The 24,389-nt window shown below is 45.5% G+C and overlaps 1 protein-coding gene across 1 annotated transcript in view; it reads right to left on the bottom strand.

The window, feature by feature from the left end:
- The window catches only part of LOC144164409 (papilin-like), a 57,198-nt gene extending 33,745 nt beyond the window's left edge, over window positions 1-23,453 (bottom strand). Inside the window, exons 1-6 of the mRNA XM_077694934.1 lie at window positions 23,294-23,453; window positions 19,579-19,764; window positions 17,475-17,549; window positions 16,780-16,953; window positions 2,919-2,972; window positions 1,958-2,146 (exon numbers count right to left, since the gene is read on the bottom strand). Coding sequence (XP_077551060.1) covers window positions 1,958-2,146; window positions 2,919-2,972; window positions 16,780-16,953; window positions 17,475-17,549; window positions 19,579-19,764; window positions 23,294-23,336 — 721 coding nt within the window. The 5' untranslated portion in view covers window positions 23,337-23,453. The remainder of the gene's footprint in view (window positions 1-1,957; window positions 2,147-2,918; window positions 2,973-16,779; window positions 16,954-17,474; window positions 17,550-19,578; window positions 19,765-23,293) is intronic.
- Between the last annotated feature and the right edge of the window lie 936 nt (window positions 23,454-24,389).

Below are 24,389 nucleotides of genomic sequence, written 5' to 3'. Positions count from 1 at the left end.
AATAATGTTGGGTCAGGTTTTTGCGCAACACGTTGCATAACACGGCTAAATAGAAATCACAAACCCGCATTCTATTCCTACCTTTTGCCCTGTTCCCTTGTTATGCAAACATCATACAAGCATTGGTAATTCGAAGGTTGTTTTTAACTTGTCGCATATATTTGTTATTTTAACTCCGCATGAATGAAGCAATAGTTTATAATAATCACGATTGCATCGGCCAGGCTTCTAGCTAGCCCGACGCTAGCTAGCCCGAGGTTTTTTACCCTTTTTTTCATTATTTTCCAGCTTCTATCGTTCGCACTCTCTTTCTTTTTTGACCTCTCGCTGGGTATAACTAATTATTTATTTATTTTATATATGCTGTACCGCCACCCTTGTAATAGTGGCTTAGGTAGAAGCTGGAGGAACAGACAAGGTGTTGAAACAATTTACCACAGAAACACACAAAGCCCAGTAGGCTCCAACAAAGCTGGCTACAACGTAACTACAGAAAAAAAAATCGTCGGATACCCTCGTTTCAATGATTACAACGCAGTGTATTATGATCCGCAGGTTGCAAGAAAAACTACGCAAGATTACAGAAATAAAGCATCACAATGCAGACAGGAGTACCCGGCAATTAAGGCTGCGCAATGCGCGCACACACTGCACCAGTCAAATATAACACGTAAGTGCGTTACGCGTAGAAGAACCGCCGGTAATAAGAAGAAATTCGTACCGACAAGACATGGTGTCGAGCAATATTGGGCACAAATAATACCTATATATGAGCTAAGAAACTTACGCGTGTTCGTATGCATCAATTTGTTCAATCATGCATACAAAGAATGCAGCCGCCTGAGAGTTAGTCCCCATTGTGCATAGTGACTGGCCAAAATACTTTTAAAAAGCTTTGAATCCGCAGTTAATCTCCGCAAGTTTGCAAGTGTGGACTGCTCTGGTTGAGCGCTTTGTATGCGAGCACGTTTGTGTGTGTGCGTGCGCGTGCTTGTGTGTGTGGGCGTGTGTGGGTGTGCGTGTGTGTGCGCGCGTGTGCGTGTCGGTGTGCGTTTGCGTGTGCGTTTTTCCGTGTGTGTGCTTGCGTGAAGGCGCTTTTGGCCTACCTTAGTAATATGAATGCCAATGTCTCGTTGCGGTCTGGCATACGTAGGTATTGGTTTCGCGTTCTTCTTGTGTTGTTCAGTGCTGGTAAAGCTCAGCACTCGTATTTTTGTGTGACGTCAGTTCAGTGCTCGTGCAGCTCAGCACTCCTTCTTTGTGTCACTTCTGTTCTCTTTCTTACCCCTCTACAAATTTGTACCTACTGGTCCACTTCTCGTCTGTTTTACAGTACTTCTCGCTCAGAGATAAACGTGCTGCCTACGAAACAACCCGACATCGTTAGTTCTATTCTGTAACTCAACTGGTTGAAATTATGTGTCGCCGAGTACCCAAAACGAAATTCCAGTGAAGATTTCCCGTAATTGTAGCTCCAACCAGGAACGTATACAAGAGAACATTCTTCGAGGAGAGTGGAGCACATTCCGAAATGAGAAGAACTCACTGCTGCCATTTATTCACGTCCCTCCTCTGACTCACGAACACTTTTCTTGCAAGCAGGTTTTCTTTTGTTGCATACCTAACTAGGAGTAAGAGTTTGAAAAATGAAGTTACGTTGTATAAAATTTCGCACCAAATGATTTACTAAAGGGGTAACCCTGCTTCCGCAAAAGGCAAAAAAAGCCGTGAAGGCTGTGCACTTCATAAAATCAATAAATATCTTCCTACAAAAAGAAATATAATAAGAATACCTAATCTGGTTCCCAATTATGTTTCGGATTCAGTTTCGGTTCGGGTTCATAATTAAGTAACCATCACAATAGAATGCTTTATTGTTACCTTTGTTTTTCCGCAAAGTGTAGTTGCCTAGGGCTGTCCTTTTTTCTAAATTTAACGCATCGTCACCAATACTCACGGGCGGTCCTCAGACACTTCAACTCGCACTCCTCCTTGGTTTCATAGTTATTCTTGTTTCCCTGGCAGCCTCCATATATGAACTGCTCGCACTGGCCTGTCTTCACGTCGAACCACCAACGCGGGAAGTAGCCCTTGCAGGGACCAGGGTATTTTTCTGGCTTGCAGTAGGTCTCAAAGTCGGCCGGTGCTGCGTGCATCATTTTGTCACCAAGGAGCGTTTGTCAGCAGTAAATTTCAAAAAATCCTTTTAAAACTTTTCATTGTTGACACTGTGTACAGCTTTTGTCGGACGGCTATGAAGGCTTCAATATTAAATTAAATTGGCATGGGCACTCTTGCCGTCACTCAGGTTAGGGAAAGCCCATAGATAATCAAACATAATGCATGTATGAAAATTTCTCCGACTGTCAGAGACTGATGCCGGTTTCTTTTAGTTCAAGCAGTGCTCAGTAGAGTAACACAGATTTTCATTATTCCTAAATCGCGCCCTATACGTATAAGGAATAGACAGCGATGGATAACACATTGTGTGCACTGCTGAAATAATTAAAACGGAGATAATGGTTGACCTATATTCTCGTTTGTCAACTCCAACATTCAACCTAAATAAGCCGCCAATCCGTGTTGTGAAGGGCAACCACGTCTTCCGGTTAAGTTCAAATGTCAAGTAGACTTTCGGAATGCCGACCACTCTACGGTCGTAGCTGTAATTTTTTTTATGGCGATGACTACAATAGTTAGGCACTTACGCTGGGGTGCATGTAACCTGGCGATATTTTATACCTGCATACATTTCTTCGAGTTACAGCGAAGTGGCTCAAGATATTTTGGTTTGTGTTTAGCAATGTGCTTCACAGGCATTGTACATGTTGCCTCGGTGGTGAAGAACACTCGTCCGAAGATTGTCATCGCTCGCTGTATTTGCAGTTTTCACAGGAGGTTTTGTCCAGGTCGCTTACCTTTTAGCTCAAATCCGACCACCTCTTCTTCGCGGGCCAGGACTGCCTTGGAATCTGTAAATATTTAATTATGACTTTCTCTCATCGACATCAGTACGATTCTTACGTCGCACAATAATAAAATTTACATATACACCGATCTTAACGTTTTGATAAGGGGAACATATATTGTGTGATGAGTGATTTGCAAAAAAACATGTCGCAAATAAATAGATGGCGTTAAGAAAGTGGCGCCCTTATGTTCCTGTTGCACGTGACGGGACGCTGCTGTTCTTGTAGATGGCGAACCGCTCAGGGTGCATGCACTTTATAGCTCTCTCAATTGTGCATTGGTGCGCAACCATGCCCTGATTGCGAGATAAATATATTTTAGCCTATCTTCCCTTTTATCTGCCACGTCAAACACATCTGAAGTTCTTCATAACATTTACACCCTATTTGTCTATAACTAACACAATTTCAGCCCAGCAGGAAACTAAACAACATCTTTTACAACATTTTATGAACAACAAAACTGGCTGCAAAAGTGTGTTCCTTGTAGTTTGGCTAGGGTTTAAGCGTATTATGCATGCTATGCACTCTTAAAAATAGGGCTTGTAGCGTTTTTGGGAGGGTGTAAGTTTACGCAGAGACACTGAAAGTTCCACTCAAAGCTGAAAACCATTTTCCTATCTAAATATGAAGACTGAGAACGCCCGCGTGGCGGGATTTCGGAGCACGTTGAAGAGGCACATTTGGTAAAAGTAATCTTCAGCGTTTTACTACCCAAAACGCCGAAAATTTGGCGTAAAGGCAATGTGACGAACCGTTCAAAAGAACACAGAGCTTTGTGCTAAGGTTTATACCTCGTCTGGATACCCTGGATTTAATAACAACTTCTTTTTGGAAATAAGTATACTTGAAACTTAAACTTGAAACTTCATTAGAACAATCGTCGACATTTTTTGAAAGCTACTTCTGATTGGCTTTTGCTTTTGACACAAATGTTGAGGCAGTCAGAGGGCCTTTGTAGGCCATGTTTCTACATTGCCTGTCAATACCAGACAGTCATCAAAACCGTTCCAGTAGGCAGCAAATAGACCAACGCCTTGATGTTTTCAGGCAAGTCGGATCAGTTTTAGGTAAGACAGGTCAGACGTGTTATAGGCAAAAACTTGGCGAACAAAGTAGATGGAGCTATATTGTAAGGACAATGCCCCTATTATATTTAATTAAGGCTCCTGGTTATTGCTTTGATATTTTGTAGTAAAGAATAAGTAGCGTAGGCTTATGTGTTGCAACACATTTAGCTGGTTACCACAAATGTATTTTGAGGACAAAATTTTATAGAGCTAAACACTTAGATACAACCGAAGAAAGGCAGTGCCTACCGCCAGCGGTAAGGCATCCTATGGTACAATTTTTGAATAGCTGAGAATTCTGATATTCAAAGAGCAAATGACAAGCAAAGTAACTTCTACGGAAACATATTACTTTTGTATGTACGGCCACAGTATGTTTTTCGGAAAAAGACTTAGTTTGAATTCCCTAATTTGGAGCTTCACTTGTGGATATTAGTGATGATCCCCATGTGATACTGGAAACAATGGCATGCAAAATACCTGTGTGATGCAACACCAGCAAGGCTAATTCTATACCAACTCGGCTATACGCCCAGTAGAATAGTTGGTAGTGCAATACACCGCGCTCTAAAGGCTGTGCTCACCAGGCTGGAGTCGGGTGCATCCCGGTGAGCGTGTTTTTTGAATTTTTTAATTTTCAAAAACGGAACGAATTAGACAAAACACGGCAGCATTCCGTTCCTGTTTGCTTTCCTTGGAGTTCTTGTGGCGGCATTGACTTTACAAAAAAAAATATATATATATATATATATATATATATATATATATATATATATATATATATATATATATATATATATATATATATATATATATATATATATATATATATATATAGCGAATCAGAAGAGGAAATGGGGGCTCGTTGCAATAAGACAGAAATAAAAGTTGGCAGTCAAGAAAACGCCGGAAAACCAAGGGAAGGCTGTGACAGGTCATTGAAACAGATAAAGAATTTGGAAAGGCAGAAAAAAAGTGCAGCAAAAATGCCCGCCGGGTGGGATCCGAAGCGACGACCACAGAATACCGGTCTGGTGCGATTACCACTACACAAACGGCGGGACTATTTTCCCCTCCACTTTCTAGGGTATTCAAGTTAAGGTGTTTTTGTTTCCTGCGCTTGGAGGTGGCAGCCAGCGCCGCTCGGACTGCTCGGGGTGAAGGGGACCTCCTTTTTATCCAGGGGCTGTGACTCGAGTGTCTACGACACGTCGAGAGTGGTCGCCTCAAGAGGAGCGTTAGGCGTCGTCCACGCTTGCGGACGCATGTAGGATGTTGTCTAGGTATTTTTGCGAACTCCACCCTCGCAAAAATACGAAGAAAAAATTTCACCTGAGTCCATGAATAAATGGGGTACCACAACACAGCTCGCGCTACAAGCGCCCGTTCGCGAAACCGGTTGTCACGGGATGTGGCAAGTGCTGATGCGTTCAACTTTGTAAAAAATGGTTAATCCTGCTTGCAAACCGATCCGGGCCCGCCAGTCATGCTCCAGGAAGACGATGATAGTGACTACTACATTTGTAGTGAAAAGCGATGGAAGATGTAAATAAGCAGTTTCAAACCTAATGCAATACGTGGTGGGGTGTCCTTCAGTGCTTAAATAGAAAGAAATCTTTCCTCTACGCTATGTTACAAGCCTTGCGCCACTTATCGCAAGCTTATTCATCTTTTTACTCAATACCTATTAGTGCTGTAAGCATATTTTCGTTGTTCCATCAAGCGCATCCCATGTGCATCGGACGCCTGCCTCATATTTAGTTGCCGACCTTTCGTGCAATCCGCACACTTCACTCTGGACTTAACGTTTCACGCCTTTCTTTTTCGTTTCCTGCTCTACTGTTGCCCAAGAGGACAGCAAGATGGTCTACATACATCACTTTTCGAAACTCATTTCTCTCTATCCGACCAATCGCTTGTAACTATAGATGAGAAATGTTATCCAAGATTGCATGGCCGTAATGTGATATAAACCTTACTCTGATTAAGGCGACTCTCTTCTGAGTACATGGGTTAACATCCTTCTTAAAGTTCTTCCCTGGGTTCGACTATTTACTCATACCGATTTTTCGCGTTCTTTTTTAGTGTCCTCTACCTCGCTCCAAACTCGAGATTCTGCAGGCGAAATAAAAAGTCGACATCGAAGCTATTGCTGCGACTGTGTAATGAAACTCCGGCGACAAGACTGCCGCACTGCGTAGGGGTGAGGGTCAACACCTGGATGTGCAGACTTGTTGCATTTCATTATTTTCTTTACAAACGTCATAAAATTGGAGAGTAAAAATACTTCAAAAGTGTCACCCTCAAAAGCTTCTCGGTGTGCGAGCCATTGTCTTCTGACCACAAGAATGGGGGCCCGATCACCGCACGGGCTGCCGTTTTTCTGATGTGAGGGAAGAAAAACTTTCATGTGCGGAGATGTCGACGGACGTAAAAATCCGTAGGTGGTCTAAATTGCTCACCGGCATTCAACATACGGTGCGCCTCATAGCCAGGAGTAGCTTCGGTGAGCCGAACGCGCCAATATAATTTGACATGTGGGTTTCCACGGGCCTATCTCGTGCTTTTAAATTATTCTCGCCGACTTCCCACACGACTAATTTAGGCCCTTTTCTGGTGCCTTCGGCCATCGAATAAGCGAAACACCGAGAGGTAGATGTTACTGTACATATCCCTTCCTTTGGCCAGTCTTGAACATATCGAACGTGTCATCACGGAAAGTGCAGCGATAACCGTGGTACATGGTATAAAAGTCAATTTTTGAGGACGCGCAGAGTGGACTACTTCGCGTTTTCAATCGGATCCAAATAACGATAACAGATATGGCAGAGACAGATTTTAGCGTACGGCAGGCACTTTATGTACGGCAAGCACGTTATGTCCCGGCCTTCAAGGCGGTGCATATTTCGCCTTAGATAAGCACGTGAAACATGCAGAAATGCACGCTGTCCGCGAATTATTCGATTGGCCCAGAGGTTATACTTTGCGACTTTTCCCCTGAATGTCGTTTCATGGATGCTTTGTTTTCGGATATGCTCTTCACTGACCAGTCTTACTCAGTGCTCTGCTGCTACAGCAACTGGTTCCGGGTAGGGGGCGATGCTGCTGTCGAAAAATTAAACAGCCCCTCCTCAAAAGAGTTTCGTATCCTGCTGTACGAGCCCCTCGCCCTACTCTGCCTTCTTCGCCCTGCGTTTGACCCCAGCGAGATTTCTGCTGAAATCTGTAATATCTGTAGTTCCCTTGCTTTCCTTTTCCTTTCCCTCAAACCGCAAACGTTTAATCACACTTCAGATTGGTATCGCTTAATCTGTTATAAGCTTCCACAGCTTTGTTGCCAGAGCCGAGGTGGGGGTCAGGCGTAATGCAGACGTATTGATATACAGTGACGGACACATTCGCAATAACAATATCAAAATTCACCCCAGTGGTCAGAGTAATAATGTGTAACTCAACCTCACCTTTAACAAAGTTTTGAGTAACACTCTCCGGATCTCGAGAGGGGTCTGCTCAGAGATTATCCTAGGTGGCCAAAAAGTCGAATTATTTGGTAGCATTTACCTGGCCGCTCTAGCGTTATTTCTCTCACCTCACAACTGATAAAAAACTACACCTTTAGGATTTAAACACATCGTCTGCCAGTGTACAGAGGGGACTCGACGGTACCCAGGCCTAACTTTATGTATCGTTCAGGGTGATGAATGACTCCAGAGAGATTCCCCAATGATTCCCCAACCTGCCCTAACCCACCAATGTTCTCTTAAAGGGTGCACGGTAGCACACCTTCTGCACCTATATAAGCGGGAGTGCTTCTAGGTTGTATGTTACTCAGATGAAGACTGGTCCCCCTGTCGAAACGTAAGTAAACCACTTTTTGTTGTTTTTAATCGTAAATCAACCCTTTTCTCCGCTATTTCGTCTTGCTCCTCAAGAAATTTCTTATATATATATATATATATATATATATATATATATATATATATATATATATATATATTGTAAGGGAGATAGTCGGCGTTCCGGTAGAAGGCTGGGCTCGTTTATTCACGAACGAGGCGTCGACGCAGACTGGGTGAGCCGAAACGACCAGCTTTACGCGAGACAGACGGTGAACGAGCGCGTCCTCTTCCTCGAGCGGCATCCGGCGCAGCATGTCCACGTAGGGGGATTTGCCCGTTGTGGCTGATGCTCATCACAGTTCTCATGGGCGCAACATGCTTACTACAATACCCCCGGCGGAAAGAGGAGCCATCCTGGCGACCTACGGGGAACACAAGACGAGCGGGTCATAGTATGGCTTCAGCCTCTGGACGTGAACCGTCTCGCGACCACGACGTCGGCGGTCCGAGGTGGACGTTACGGGTTCAACAACATAGTTCACTGGTGACGTTTGTTCCAGTACTCGGTAAGGCCCTTGGTATTGCGAAAGAAATTTCGACGAAAGACCGGGAGTCGGGCACGGTACTGAAAGCATGACCAGTGATCCTTTCGTAAATGTTGGAGCTGTAATGGAGTCATCGTGACGCGCCTTTTGGCGTTGCTGCTCTTCCGATGTAAACCGCCGGGCTAGCTGGCGACATTCCTCGGCGTGTCGAGCGATGTCAGACAGTGGTGCGTACTCGGAGGCGTCAGGTCGGTACGGGAGTACTGTATCTAGCATGCAGGAGGGCTCGCGACCATAGAGTAAAAAGAACGGCGAGAATCCTGTGGTCGCCTGCGTGGCCGTATTATAAGCATACGTCACGAAAGGAAGAACGAGGTCCCAGTTAGAGTGGTCCGAGGAAACGTACATGGCGATCATATCGCCGAGTGTGCGGTTAAACCTTTCGGTCAGGCCATTTGTCTGGGGGTGGTAGGACGTGCTCTTTCGGTGGACCACGTGGCACTCGGCTAAAAGGGCCCCCACGACTCCAGATAGAAAGACGCGGCCTCTGTCGCTCAGTAGTTCGCGAGGAGCACCGTGCCGAAGAACAAAACGGCGTAGAAGGAAAGACGCAACGTCCCGAGCCGAGGCGGCCGGTAGCGCAGCTGTTTCGGCATACCGCGTTAAGTGATCAACGGCGACGATGATCCAGCGGTTACCGGCGGCTGTGCTTGGGAGTGGGCCGTAGAAATCGATGCCTACCCGGTCGAAAGGCCGCGCTGGGCAGGGCAATGGCTGGAGTGGCCCATTGACGTGATGCGGTGGAGACTTGCGACGTTGGCAGTCCGGGCAAGATCTAACAAACTTGGCGACAAAGGTGTACATCCCGCGCCAGTAGTAGCGGAGTCGGAGGCGCTCGTAGGTTTTAAGGATTCCAGCGTGAGCACTTTGCGCATCGGTGTGAAACGTGGTACAAATGTCCTTGCGCAGGTGGCGAGGAATCACGAGTAGCCATTTTCGACCTTCGGGGAAGTAGTTCCGGCGATATAGGAGCTGGTCACGAATAGTGCAGTGGGCAGCTTGACGGCGCAGTGATCGAGGCACAGGAGCTGCCCGTGAGTGCGACAAATATTCGAGGATCGAAGAAACCCAAGGGTCTTTGCGCTGCTCAGCAACCATGTCCGTCATGGCCAGAGAGGTCAGGCTGTGGTCTGCTGCGAACAAGCTATCTATATCCGACGCAAGCGGGGATCGAGAAAGAGCGTCGGCGTCGGTATGCTTCCGTCCAGACCGGTACACAACACGGATATCGTACTGTTGAAGGCGGAGTGCCCAGCGGCCAAGACGGCCGGCGGGATCCTTCAGCGACGATAACCAGCACAGAGCATGGTGGTCCGTTACGACGTCGAAAGGGCGACCGTAGAGGTAAGGACGAAATTTGCTGATTGCCCATACAATAGCCAAACATTCTTTCTCCGTTACGGAGTAGTTGACTTCGGCCTTCGTGAGTGTACGGCTCGCGTAACTCACCACGTATTCGTCAAATTCGTCCTTTCGTTGAGCGAGTACAGCACCTAAGCCAACACCACTGGCATCAGTGTGGATCTCAGTGGGCGCATTCGGGTCAAAGTGCCGCAGTATCGGTGGTGACGTAAGGACCCGACGTAAAGTTAAGAAAGCGCTCTCACACTCGGGGGACCATTCGGAAATGTCTCTACTTCCGCCGAGAAGTTGTGTGAGAGGCGCAGTGATGGAGGCAAAGTTTCGTACAAAGCGGCGGAAGTACGAACAGAGGCCGATGAAGCTTCGCAGGTCCTTCAGCGTTGTTGGCTTCGGAAACTCCGACACAGCACGAAGTTTTCCCGGGTCCGGGAGGACACCGTCTTTCGAGACAACGTGTCCTAAAATGGTGAGTTTTCGAGCAGCGAAGCGGCACTTCTTAAGGTTCAGCTGCAGACCAGCGGAGGCAAGGCATGTTAGCACTTGTTCGAGGCGTGTGAGATGGGTTGCAAAGTCATGCGAAAACACGACAATGTCGTCTAAATAGCAGAGACACGTTTTCCATTTCAAGCCCCGCAGTACGTTGTCCATCATTCGTTCGAATGTGGCCGGCGCATTACATAGGCCGAACGGCATGACGTTGAACTCGTAAAGGCCATCGGGTGTCGTAAAAGCCGTCTTTGAACGATCAGCGTCGGCCATGGGCACTTGCCAGTAGCCGGATTTCAAGTCTAATGACGAGAAAAACTCGGCTCCCTGCAGGCAGTCGAGCGCGTCGTCTATGCGAGGCAGCGGGTAAACGTCCTTGCGCGTGATTTTGTTCAAGCGGCGATAATCCACACAGAAACGAATAGAGCCGTCCTTTTTTTTAACGAGAACCACAGGAGAAGCCCAAGGACTCACGGATGGTCGAATGACGTTGCGTTTCAGCATGTCCGCGACTTGGTCATCAATGACACGCCGTTCGGTGGAGGACACGCGATAGGGTCGCTGTCGCAATGGTGCGTGCGTGCCAGTGTCGATCTCATGACACACAGTCGACGTGCGGCCCAAAGCGGTGTCGTAGCAGTCGAAAGATGAAGTGAAGCGGTGTAGAAGAGTAAGTAGCTCGTCACGTTCGGCCGAAGGAAGGTCGTCGTCAATGGCGCTTCTCAAAAGGGTGTCATCAGGTGGAGAATGAAGACCAAGTGCGGTGATGTCAACGGGCGTCAACTCCTCAAATACACTGACAAGTAGACCGGGATTCACTTCTTCTACAACGCCAAGGCATTCTCCGCGAAAAAGTGTGGTAGGGAACGACGTCGGGTTTGAAATAAGCATTGTGCCGGCACCAGTTGCAATATCAAGAACAGCGAACGGCAGCGACAACCCTTTGCGAGCACAAATCAGACCGGATGGCTCGAAGACGACGGTGGCGTCAGAAATACTGTTGCACGACAACGGCACAAGCGCAGATGAGCCAGGAGGAATGTGCGTGTCGTCATTGACACGCAACTTGGCGGTTGTCTCGTCCTGCGGCTTTTCTACTTCCGGAAACAGCTCAACTTCGGCGCGATCACAGTCAATGATGGCGTGGTGGCGCGACAAAAAGTCCCATCCGAGAATCACGCTGTGAGAGCACGCCGACAAAACGATGAGCTCGACTACATATACAACCCCTTGAATTGTGACCCGAGCAGTGCATGCGGCCAGCGGCTTCAACGGTTGCGCACTAGCGGTTCGGAGAGTAAAACCACCTATAGGTGTCGTCACTTTTCGTAGCATTTGGCAAAGTTTTGCGTCAATAACAGACACCGCAGCTCCAGTGTCAATAAGCGCCAGGGTAGCAACACCATCAACACACACTTCGATTACATTGGACGGCGAACAATGAGGACTTAGGCATTTCGACGTTGACGCAGTTTGTGCCTCCGAAACTGCGGCGTCTAGTTTTCCGGGTCATCGTTGGTAGTACGACGGCGCATCGGAGAGAGTGAGCGGCGTCGTGGGGAAAGCGAACGACGGCTGACGAAGTCGCGGTTATCAGACGGAGCAGTCGAGGGCAGCCGGGTCGGAGCGTGCTCCATGGGCGGTGTTGGCGTATAGGGTAAGGGCCACGATGCGTTGCGCCCACCCGTCATGCCACGACGGCAGTAGCGTGCAACATGTCCAGCAATCCCACACGAATAGCAGATAGGGCGGTTATCCACCGTGCGCCAAGGATTCGCGAATGTAGACACTGGATGCGGGGCGACATGCATGGACCGGACGCGTTGAACCCCGGCAGTGGCATGACTACCAGGGCTTGCAGTAGGCGCAAAGAAGGGTCCCGGCATAGTTCCAGTGTAGGGTTGTGCCACGGTCTCCGCATAGGTGAAAGGCCTATGTGGCACTGGGTCGACGAAGGTCAAAGGGGCTGGCATCGTAGGTTGCGGCGTTATGTCGGCGTATACCACTGGAGCTACTGCGGAATTGGGCAGTCGAGTGCTTGGTAGTGCGTCAGCGACTTGTTGTTGTATAACGCTCCTGATGGTTGGGGCCAAATTCGACTGAGGTGGCTTCGCTACGTCGCTAACGAGAGACAGCTGACGAGCCACCTCTTCGCGAACAAACTGCTGGATTTGGGCGAAGAGAACACCCCTATCCTCAGATGCCACGCTGCAAAGAGAATGGTCCTGTTCCACGGGCTTACGAGTGAGAGCCCGCTCTCTGCGAAGTTCATCGAACTCTTGGCAAGCGTTTATCACTTCAGCAACCGTCCGAGGGTTTTTCGCGAGCAACATCTGGATGGCATCGTCAGCTATGCCTTTAAGAATGTGCTTGATTTTGCCCTCTTCGGTCATAGCGTTGTTTGCCCGCTTACACAAGTCAAGGATGTCCTCGATGTAAGAGGTAAAGGTCTCATTCACGCGCTGAGCGCGTTCGCGCAAACACTGTTCAGCGCGCAGTTTCCGAACAGCGGGGCGCCCGAAGACCTTGGTAAATTCGGTCTTGAAGTCCGACCATGTGCGTAGATCAGCCCCGTGGTTCTTATACCAGGTCTCTGCGACACCGGTGAAGGAGAGACTGACGTTGTTCTGTTTGAGTTTATCGTCCCAATTGTTATGGGTGCTCACTCGTTCGAAGATGGTGAGCCAATCCTCAGCATCCTGGTCATCAGTGCCGTTGAAGAAGGGGGGATCCCGCGAACGGACTGTGCCAGGGCAGATGATAGGTGCCACAGGAGGTGTGGACTCGTGGTGGCCTCCGTGAGACATCCTCGAGGGAAGTGTCCGGTTTCTCAGCTCCAGGATAGATAAATGGGGACCCGAGCAGCACCGCAACCTCCACCAAAAATTGTAAGGGAGATAGTCGGCGTTCCGGTAGAAGGCTGGGCTCGTTTATTCACGAACGAGGCGTCGACGCAGACGGGGTGAGCCGAAACGACCAGCTTTACGCGAGACAGACGGTGAACGAGCGCGTCCTCTTCCTCGAGCGGCATCCGGCGCAGCATGTCCACGTAGGGGGATTTGCCCGTTGTGGCTGATGCTCATCACAGTTCTCATGGGCGCAACATGCTTACTACAATATATATATATTACATATATATATACATATATATTTATATGTATAACGGAATTAAGGCAATCCGAAGGGCCAGTACAATAAGTGGAAAGGAAGAAAAACCGATACGGTTTCAGTTTGAAGAAACAGTTTGAAGCTCTGAGGGGGGAGACTAGTGGAACTCTTTCTCCAAATGGGGGAATCAGTTCCGGTCACCATTATTTAGAAATGCAAAAACGAGGCGAAAAAAAGCAAGCTGGCAGGACAGCGCTGCTCGCACAACAAAATTATTTGGACGAAAGACACGGCTTATATGCAATAATCAGTAACCCAAGTGGGGATAAAGCATAACAAAAAAGAAAACGAAACACACTCGCACGTCTGCGCACCCTTACTCTATTTCCCGACCTGGCTACTCAACGGTGGCATTTAAATAGGAGAATTCTCAGTCGTGCAACCCGACAGGTCGGGAAATAGAAGTCGTCTGCGCACACAACCGACTAATTGCATTTCGGTTCATTTTGCTATGTATATGTATATAATAAGGGTGACATGTAGGAATAGAAGCCGGGCTTTTTGAAAAAAAAAACACATTAGTTATAAGTGCAACGCTCTTCAGTACGTTTCTCGATTTTTTTTAGCGCTGATGAGTAATTTTCAACAATGCCCAACTCGACAAACTTGCGGTACTCGTGAATCGTAGCAGTCTTGTTTAGGCATCTCTGGGTTTTATTTCTGGTACAATTGGTGGCTGTCAATTACTTCTTCCGACAGATGCCTTTAGAGCATAGGATTATAACTGTAGGGTGCTAGCGGCTACGGCTATTTAAAAGACACTCCCAAGTCTCTGCTACTGCCATGTCACTACTGATGAGGGTAGTCCACTTTGAAACTATTGGCAACAGCGCAAGTACAATTTTTACCTTTAGGGAAAACTATTCAGTATAATTTTTCTCTGGCTGAGGTCTGGCCAAGGGTATGCGATACCACATACGTGGTCAGGTGTAATATCTATTGCTTAACCCAGAATTTATGTTTTGCTTGAACTCCAACCCTCTATCACTCTTGGTGTATTGTGTTTGTATTGAGGCTGGCTAGTAACCAAATATTCTGCGGATAAGCGTTGACCTATGCACACGTGCGGGTTCGTGTTATCTGCCTTGATTTCGTTAAACCTGTAACAATTCAGCTGTTTTGTGAAGTCGGTGGGCAACGTTTTGTAAGACTTAGAAGCGGTGCGAGTGACACTTGATACTTCGACGTCATGCAGTACGCTCTTTAAGTAGCTTACAATAATTATGAGCGCGTAAACGCAGATGTGCGGAAGTTCAAAGCGCTGGAGTATTTGTAATTCAAACTCATCTGTCGAAATTGGCGTAGGCGTTCGCCCATAATAGCGGTGGGTGTGTGCTGAGCTATATTTCTACGGATAGGCATGTACGCGGAATCGACTGAATACCCCTCGTTTACTTCGAGGATAAACCTTTTGATGTGAGGGGCAAAGTTGTTCTAATGTTGCCTTCAATAAAGCAGAACCAATCGCAGAATATTCTACACGACCGCCTAACCTGAAACGACGAATTAGGTACTTTAAGATACGATTTGCGTTGGGTATCCACAAGATCACAAAACAGTGACAAGAACAAACATGCACTCGAGTGTGCTTTTCGGTGCCGCCCCGTAAATCAGCCAGTTTTCTGGCAGACAAGGTAGTTCATCTCAACCCGCAGATAAACACTGATCTGTCGCGTAGCATCCTAAACTACCGCATTCGCTAAGAAATGGCGAAGTGCACACGAGAACTCCATACTCAGTATATTCGCGGGTTTCTGTTCTGGACACTCGGTTGTGCCACCAAATCTTTCGGGAGCCACGTATCCGTCGTTATAGCTACGGCTAATCATGGCCGTATATTAACGAATAATTACCCTCCCCCTCTTTATTTGTTGCCAGTACGAACCCTCGCATAGTCAGGCGAAGTGACACAGCAGTACTTAGGCAGGGATGTACTTAAGATGTTTTCTTAGTAATAACAAGTTTTGTGCTAGACAAAAATGTGTTTCCAAAAGTTGCTTTACGGTTGCAAACTAAGGAAGGCGGTGGTAAAAACCAGCATCACGGCTGGCGTTCGCCCCACTATTTTCGGATGCTCTGTTCTTCGATTTACAAACTGCTCTGTTTGTTGTATTTACGCAGGGAGCCCTTATGTTTCATTAGGAATGTAAGTACAGTCGAACCTCGTTATAAAGAAGTAGTATGGGGGCGGTAAGTTAGTTCGTTATATTTGATATTTGTTGTAAAACAAGAGGTCAAAATTGGCTTAGCAAGTTATCAATGTGGCTTGCGCAAAAATCCTACATACTAAAAAGCGTTATTCTAGTCTTGGAGCCCGCTATGAACGAGTTAATTCTTACCAGTCCTCGTGTAGGCTGTCAAACTAAAGGGACGGGGACATGACATGAAATGACACCAAAGTAAAGGTTTTTGAGAAAACAGGCCTGCGTTATTTCGTTGTTTTGATGAAGGATCTCATCTTCGTATAGCAGCGTTTACTGCACTGCAGGATGAAGTTTTCCTTGGTGACAAGGCACAAAGGGCCTTTTCTGCTTCTGTGGTTTCACAAACTGTTTATACATGTCATCTTGTTTTTTTATTTTGCTTTTTATGCTACCTTTCGTATTCTGAGCATCGCGCGAACCAACCATTTCTTCGTTATAGCCGAATCGTGTCGCTGCCGCGGTTTTGATTTCGTTATAAAACAAATGAGTGTCACTGAAATGAAGCGCGATGAACCCAAGTGTGTATTTATTTTGCTATAGAGGATAATTCGCTATATCAGTGCTTGTTATAATGAGGTTTGTAAGCTTGTGTGTATGTATACACCGGTACACACAATTGCTTGCAAGTGATTAGCATCAATGCAGAATAGTACGGGTCCAACAAATTTATGGATTATTTTAAAGCCGTCATGAGAGTTTGTACCAAAGCATTACCTTTTCAAACTTTAAGGCCTGGTTTGTGCAATTTACGTTGGAGTTTGGGAATGGTTAAGAGCAATCGGGTCAGGATTTTGCCAGTAGTGTTAAGGGTTTTCGGGCTTCCTATTAACACAATTCTGCTACGTAATGAGAAGCTGTTATTTTCCCGGAGCTCGCTGTATACTTTTTTTCTTTTCCAGACACTCGGAATCTGTTTATTATTTTCCTAAAGGCTAAAATTCTGAAAAAATTCCGCAATTTTTCTTAATCGATCACATGCCAATTATACTTTTCCAGCCACCTGCGAAGGGACAGGACCTCCATAAAACATTACTCGAATGGCCGCTGAGACATGAATTCTTTCAAGCGCTGCTCACATTTGCACCTCTGCTCGCACTCCTGCACTGTCACGAAGTTGTTCTCGTTTCCCTGGCACCCTCCGTAGATGAACTCCTCGCAGGTCCTCAACGTGGAGTTGTAGTAGTAGCGAGGGAAGTACCCGAGGCATAGTCCTCGGTCCGCCTTCAGCCGGCAGACGGGATCCACACGCGCTGTGTTTAAAAAAAAAAATGTGAAAATGTGGGAATACTTTTTACTCCTCTCCTTGCATATTGGACGCTTTATGTATTTGAAAGCTTTAAAATTTACACAGATGAAAATCTAAGCAGAGAGAAAACCAGCAAGGCATTGTCATCAATTTATCTTGCATTTCGCCAGCACCCCAGCATGCAGTTTTCTACAAAATTCTACCCTTGGATTTGAAGTGGTACTAAAGAAACAGGATAGTTTTTTACTCATTCGACAGCACCCTGAAGCATACGACCTGCCATTTCCATCAGCTCATTTTATTTCCAATGTATGGATGGTCCACGCACAAAAACGAAATCATTTTTTGGACATCGTTTACATAGCCACGTTTATGACATGAAAGGTCCTACTGAGCGTCCTCCCGTAAATTATTTGTGCATGCTGTCAAAAAGATATTCTGAGCTAAGGTGACATATATTCCTGAATTGTCAGTTTATTTTCCGGAAATCAATACACCAGATAGGGGACGTTGACAGGACCTTACCGTTCAATGTAGGTCCCACTTGACGTCTCGGTGCGGCAACTTCGTCGGTTGTTTCGGCGGAGATTTCCGTGGCATCTGGGTAAGAAAACCGCGTGTTGGATTGCAACTGCCTTTAACTAGAAGTACTCCTAAGTCCCCAATGACACCTCTACCTCTTCGGTAATAATTTAAAATACAAGAAACGTGAAAATCAAGCACACAAAACATTTCTGCGGTAATAAGCTGGCAACAATAGCTGTTCTGGTCGCAGGTAAACTTTTTATTTATACACAGCTTTTTGCTCCCCGTGGTATGCAACGCACACAAATAATGTAGAGATACGGAAACACCAGCAGAATTTTTAAGAAAGTGGCAAGAATTGCTAGAATGACTTTTATTCTGAGTGTACACTTGCGCCATTTCAGAGCCACTGCCTTTGAGCCAAATTTAAGCAGTATTTATTCGAATGATCACGAAGTATTACGGCTAGACTCTCCTTAAAGGGACCCTGCAACAGTTACCATCGACTGCTAGGAATGTATTTTGGGGTGAAGTCTATTGTCTCAGCAATCTCCTCCCGCAAGAATTATAAAATTCCGTTCACTATCACCGAAACTACGCGCGATGACAAATCGCGCATAATCGGTCCCCCTCAACTCAACCGCGGACAACGCGACGAAAGTTGCGCGCTCTCTCCCGGAGAGGGGGGCGACTCGCGGCGTTCTCTTCAGCGGCCTTCGATATATCATAGTCCGGGAAGTTTTCTCCTTTTCTCCGCAACGTGGAGGCGCCTATTTCCGGTCTGGTGCCACAAAAAAGCAGGCATGGGTGCCTGCTCGCATGCGCGCGCTCGGGCTGGTAGGGCGTTTTTGAAGCAATAAACGTTTGTAGTCGAGTGGTCCTGTTGAAAGGGAAGTATTGAGCTCATCGCTCAAGCTCCGCGCGCACTCAAAACACAAAAGAAACGGCACAACTGTGCCTACAGGTTCAGGCATAGAAGAGCTTCGTACAGAGCGATGGCGACGGCGGAAATAGAAGAATCTAGCCGCGAAGTTGACCAGTGACAGCCGATCGGGCCGCCATGGCCTATGTGACGTCGCTTAGGCTATGCCAGGGGTGCAGAATCAGGAGAACTGAAGAGAGCGCGGTTCGTTTTTCCACGTCTTTCACAGCGATTTGCGCACTCACCGCTTCACGTGCAGGTGTAATATTTGGCTCAGGTAATCCTGGCAGTGTAATCTAAACGTCGCGCTGGTTCACTTGCACTGCTCAAAGAGTGTTGCAGCGTCCCTTTAAAGAACATCAAAAATGCCGCTGACCTAAAACACAGCAAAATCAAGTATTTTTTTTCATTTTGCTTATATGTAGGCGTTCTGGTGAGTCAATAGTTTTCTGCCGTACTGAATGATAGCGCAGTTTTTTACATTTTATTTTGATTTCAAGTTGTCATGACTCAGAAATATTCTGATATCTCAACAAAACTAAAAAAACAGCACGTCTCACACTAAATTGACTTCCAGTAACCTTCAGCATTAAAATCTAGCAATGAATTTTCAAATTTTGTCCTACGTTTACCAGGTGTTTTTTGGGACGGCGTGGGTTTATCCAGTACCTTTGAAGTTCCATTAACCGGTAGACTGCTCACTTGCCGTGCAAGATTGTAAAACTGCTTCTATTTATTCGCCTGTTCGTAAGGAAGGATTCTTCGAAACACCCACCTTAAAGAACATTTTTGTTTCCTTATGCCCACAAGGTAAACTAACTAGCACGTAGTAATGCAATCACGTTAATCGGCATCTCTAAATGACGTTTTAATACAAAAATCCGAATTTAGTGGCTCAATTGTAGAGATGGGCATTTCGAAGCGGCTAGTGTATTTTTTAATATTTTGGTTTTGAGTGTATTCTTGTGCTGCACAGCATCAATCCAGAGCGAAAGGGTGTCTCCGGGCATCAAGATCCAAGGAAATAACGAACCACGTTTCCCTTTCAATTTTTCGTTGATTGCAATACAGTGACCAATTAGGATATATGATATTTACGAAACAGTTTGTAGGTGCTTGTGATGATGAGGATGATGATCGCGTCGCAATCAATACAACGGCTTTTATCATATCGTTACTCACGCCTCGTCCTCAGACACGTCTGCTCGCATTGCTGCATGGTCTCATAGTTGTTCTTGTTTCCTTGGCATCCGCCATAGACGAACTGCTCGCATTGGCCGGACTGAACGTTGAACCACCAGCGGGGAAAGTAGCCCTTGCAGGGACCGGGGTCTTTCACCGGTCTACAGTAGGTCTCGAAGTCAGCCGCTGTAGTGGTGATAAAGTTGAGTACAAATAAACGCCTTTAGTTACTGATAAAAAATGCTATCATTGTGAAGATTTTATTGCTTGACACACTGTGCAACCTTCTGGATGCTTTACCCTCGGACTGTTCTTGAAATTCCAGGCTTTGGTAGGGTTCTTTTCGATGTCCGATGTTCTGATGTGTGATACATCGATCTCGTACGGCTACCACAGCAAGCGAGGTTATAATATTAGTGAACGTAAACCTGGCTGCCGAATGGTGTACTTTGCAAGTAAAAACGTGAGCGATAAAAACCATTGCTGTGGGTTTAAAAGTTCAACACCGTTGCATCACCACAACTGATAGCGTTGAAGTACAACAATCGCGAGTGGTCGCTAAACTACCCAACTGCAAAAATCACCGCAAAAAACTAGTGCTGTGTCCCTGTCAATAAAGAGTCTTTTTGTGAAAAAGCTAATTATGATGATGATGGCTGCATGTAATGGCGCAAGGCCGACTGGGGCGAAAAGCGCCAAAAGAGCAAAGGGAATGAAGTCCTCCACTGTGATTAGCGGCTTGTTGCTGAGTCTGCTTAAGTTACACGTATGTATTTATGATCTCCGTAAAATGCCTCTTTTAATGTGTTCGCGAGTTCAATCAGGCGAAGAGAGATATCAGTGCAATGAGATGTGGCGTGCACGACTATATATGTCATTGCAATGGTCGTTTTACAGAAGTCATGATATTGTGCCGTGGCGAAAATTGTCTAAAGATCTGAAAAAGGGTGTGTTTAATAGAATAAACCGAGCGCTTGACAAACAAGAGCGCAAGCATGGTTTTTGGTTTGATGAGCAGAATTTTGCCTTTAGTTGTCAAACCCATCCATTGCAAGTAGAAAATAAGACACATGAACAAAGGTAGGGTATACCAAACTACATTACAGGTTGCGAAACGTAAAAATATGTACGATAGCACATAACATACGCCAGCATCTGTTTATATTTCAGTTCAGCTGATTTGGAGATACAGGGCTCTGACTCACGTAGCTCAAACTTATTCAGCGGCGGGGATACAATCTTTTAATATCATAAAACATATACGCTACCACTGCAGAATGCGGCTGTGTTGTTGCAATATCGTATTAGATTATCAGTAATACTACTCATCCGTGCGCGTTCAAAATTATCAAATTCATCCAGGGTGTTCTTGTATTTCGTCCGAAAAAAAAAGATAAAAACGTAGGGAGTAGTTTTCGTTCCCAATTGAGGTCCTAGCTTTCTTTCTTGAGCTCTCAACTTCCCGCTTTCTTTTGTACTGAACTACGAAACCCGTTAAGAAATGCTTGTGCTGTTTACTTGTTTGGGTTTGAACCATTTTATAATTTTGATTGCGCTGTTAGTTGCGCCGTCAGTGCCGATAATCATAAAAAGCACTCCCAGACGTTTTTTTGCTAACACTGTCTTGGCAATTATTTATTCTTAACAACAAACATCCAATAAGTTCAGTTGGAGAACTTCGGCAACACGTGTATATCTTACAAACGATGGAGACATTTATGGCTTTCAAACAAACCGTTTAAAAGCGGAATTTCTCCCAAACATACCCATTTTCTATAACATTATGCTCATTTCTTCAAGTTACTATCTTGGTTGGACCGTTCCATTGCAGAACGACCCGCCAACTCAAATTCCCCTCAAATTCCACACATTGAACAGTAGTATGTGTCATAGGTAAGTAAATAGTGCATCGTTCCCCGATGGCGATGACCTAAATTGCATAAATATCGCGGTTGCCGAAAGCAGTTCTATTGATACTTCGTGATATGCACAGCGGCATAATGTAACACGCTCCTGCTTAGTGTCGATTGCTTCATGTAGACTGCTTTTCCAGTGGTGTTGATTTCGTAAGTGTGCGTGTCCTTATGCTTGGTTTTTGGGATTTTCCCATTGTTTTCTGTAAAATTGGTTTCTATCACTGCTTGACATGAACAAATAAAATTCCCACAGTTCCTGAAGCTTGGGAAACTCCGCAGGCCTCGAGAGTCCATCTCCAATTGCCTTCACACGCCAACCCCCCTTACATCTCACTACAGCTCAAAGCCAAGAAATAAATGTTCAGGCCATCAAACGGGCGCTCTAATGCTTCCGTGTCCGCTACATCTGCACCTTGACCTTGCCTGTTGTGAGAAAATCGCCAGTGGAATTTCTCTATCGTGGTGCTTTCACTAACACTTCACAGGCATGGCATGCAGGCTATCACGCCCTCTTCGGACACCCACCCACTTTGCTCAGAAGCTCTTGCTTATCTGTTGCTTAAGAGCGTGATGAGGAGCTTCCTTGCTCTTATAAAAACTCGTGACCGATACGTCATGTAGTTTGGGCTGGGCGAAACCCACAGCCGACTACAGGGGCTGCATTCTGAAGGGTCATCGTAAACTGTTGTGGCTTTCCGTAATGAGTTAAAAATAATTTATCAACGTTCAAAAAACAAAAAACAGGAAATGATTTCGACAATCATGGCTCGATATGTCCCAAGGTAAATGGCTCCAGCAACAAAATGTTTGCCTCAACGGAGCGTTAAGGGCACAATTACTGTCGTTTTATACTGAGACATTGAAGGGAAAGAGAAATTCCAGTGAGAGACGCAGGTCTCCGTTTTGGTTTCTATTTTCTTCAAGGATGCCGCTTTTAAGAAAAGCGAGGGCGCTATAAAAGGTGCACCTTTGTCCTGCGCCTGTAAACAAGACAAAAGAAATACTTTGGTTGTTTAGGAATTCAGGAATATAAATGTGTCGAGAAGTGCCTAAAATTTGGCATTCGCAAACCGAAATTTTAGCACTCGTAAAGGCTTTCTGTTTGTCTAAAAAAAGTAAAATTTCGAACCAGATGAAAGGAATTCGGTTCGGTGCAAATGCATTATCACCCAGGCCACACACAAACATAAATATTCGTAAGTTCTGACCGCCAGGTGAGACATGATTTTTTTAGAGTATAAAATAAAGTAGAGTTTAACACAGATTAAATAAACAAATTTATTCTCCCAGAGAGATGAAGCATTTTTAAAAAAGTATTACTTTTTGAAAGCATATTCCAATATTTTAGGGGCACTGATCTCTAACATAATGCAATTCGTTTACAAACGTGAGTTCAGTAGAGTTGGAGGTGTTTTGGTATATTTATAGCAAAAACATTAAACGAAGGGGTTGTGCGTAGAAAAGATTACTTTTGATTATTAATACAGCGCCTCCAAATTCGAATACACATAAAGAGTTGGAGAAGAGCAGTTTTCTTTCTGTGACTATTAGTAAACAGGGCGTCGTTTTTACCTAATAGTGTATACGTTTCTGCGGTGTTAACGTTATATGCGATTTTATATTTGATATGTTTGAATCTGAGTTCTTTGGCAATAGCAGTGCGGGATGAACTATTCCTAGCAGTAAAAACAAGTTTCGTCATTTCACGGATACCTCGGGATTGGCTATTCACGCATATCATTGTCATTGTCTTTTTGACCTTCAGCCTTATACTAGTGCATTCACGCTTTAAAACTTACCGAAAGCGGCGCTCAGGAGTGCCAGAAACACAATAGTCTTCATGGCACCTTCTGTGATGCCCGAAAAGACTCGAAGAGCCGGCCGAGTGCTCCAGATTTATACCAGCTAAGGAAGCACAAGGTATTCAGTTTGACCCCCTTCAGACAAGCTGCAGGTCGTGACAGATAACTACCACTTCAAGTTTGGACCTTATCTTGCGCAGATGCGCACGGATGGAAAACCGAAGTTTCGTCAGCTGCTAGTGACAACACCTTGGGAAAGAAATCGCGAGCTTCTCAGCAGTTTTACTAGGCGATTAGTTTTCGCAGTATACGAGCACCGTTCCGTTACGACAATTGTTTCCCACGAGAAAGTCCTATTGTGATAATGTGTTTTTTTATATGCACAAAAGGAAACAAGGAACAAGTGTTGCTAGACAAATAAAACTACGTGATATTTTTTCGGTAATCTTAAAGAGACGGCGTCGAAAATGTTTCTTTCTGGATCGAATAAAACAATGTAAATGCGAATTAACTATTGAGGCTGTAGGAAGGGCTTATCAACGTAGAAAATACGAACACCGTGGTATCGGGAGTCCCCAGACGGATACATTGTGGTGCAATTTGGCTTCTGACATTGCCAGTGGTAAATGTTGGGGCAGGAATGGGTGAATGTTGGTAAGAGTTTTTTCAAACAATCATCGCGCAAGCACACTTAACCGCCAAATAAATACACTTGTGAGCTTCTCCTTATTACGTATTTAGAAACCTTTTATTATGACGCTAAGTAATATTGAAGTGGTGCTCTTTCCAAGCCCCATGGCGGAATTTCTTTCAAACTGATTCCTCTGGAATGTTAGGCATGGTGTACAGGGGGAGTAAGGAGGTTTTACGCGTAAACGAGAAAATTGTTGTCCTGTTGTATAGTCGGTGTCTTTCACATGCGATTACAAGCCGAAATAATTTTAAGCAATTTAGTGTGCAGAGCAGCATTACAAGGTAGGGGAACAATAAAGGTAGAAATTTAAAACCGAGAACAAACATAAAACACTGATGAACCCAAAGAAGAAAGCATTTGAGCACAGCAAGCAAAAAACCCTTCACGTGATGGACGTTT

This window comes from Haemaphysalis longicornis, unplaced genomic scaffold (assembly GCF_048455015.1).
Source record: "Haemaphysalis longicornis isolate Haplotype H1 unplaced genomic scaffold, Haemaphysalis longicornis Haplotype H1 scaffold_13, whole genome shotgun sequence".
Classification (NCBI taxonomy): Eukaryota; Metazoa; Arthropoda; class Arachnida; order Ixodida; family Ixodidae; genus Haemaphysalis; species Haemaphysalis longicornis.
This window is presented reverse-complemented; position numbering and strand designations above follow the sequence as displayed.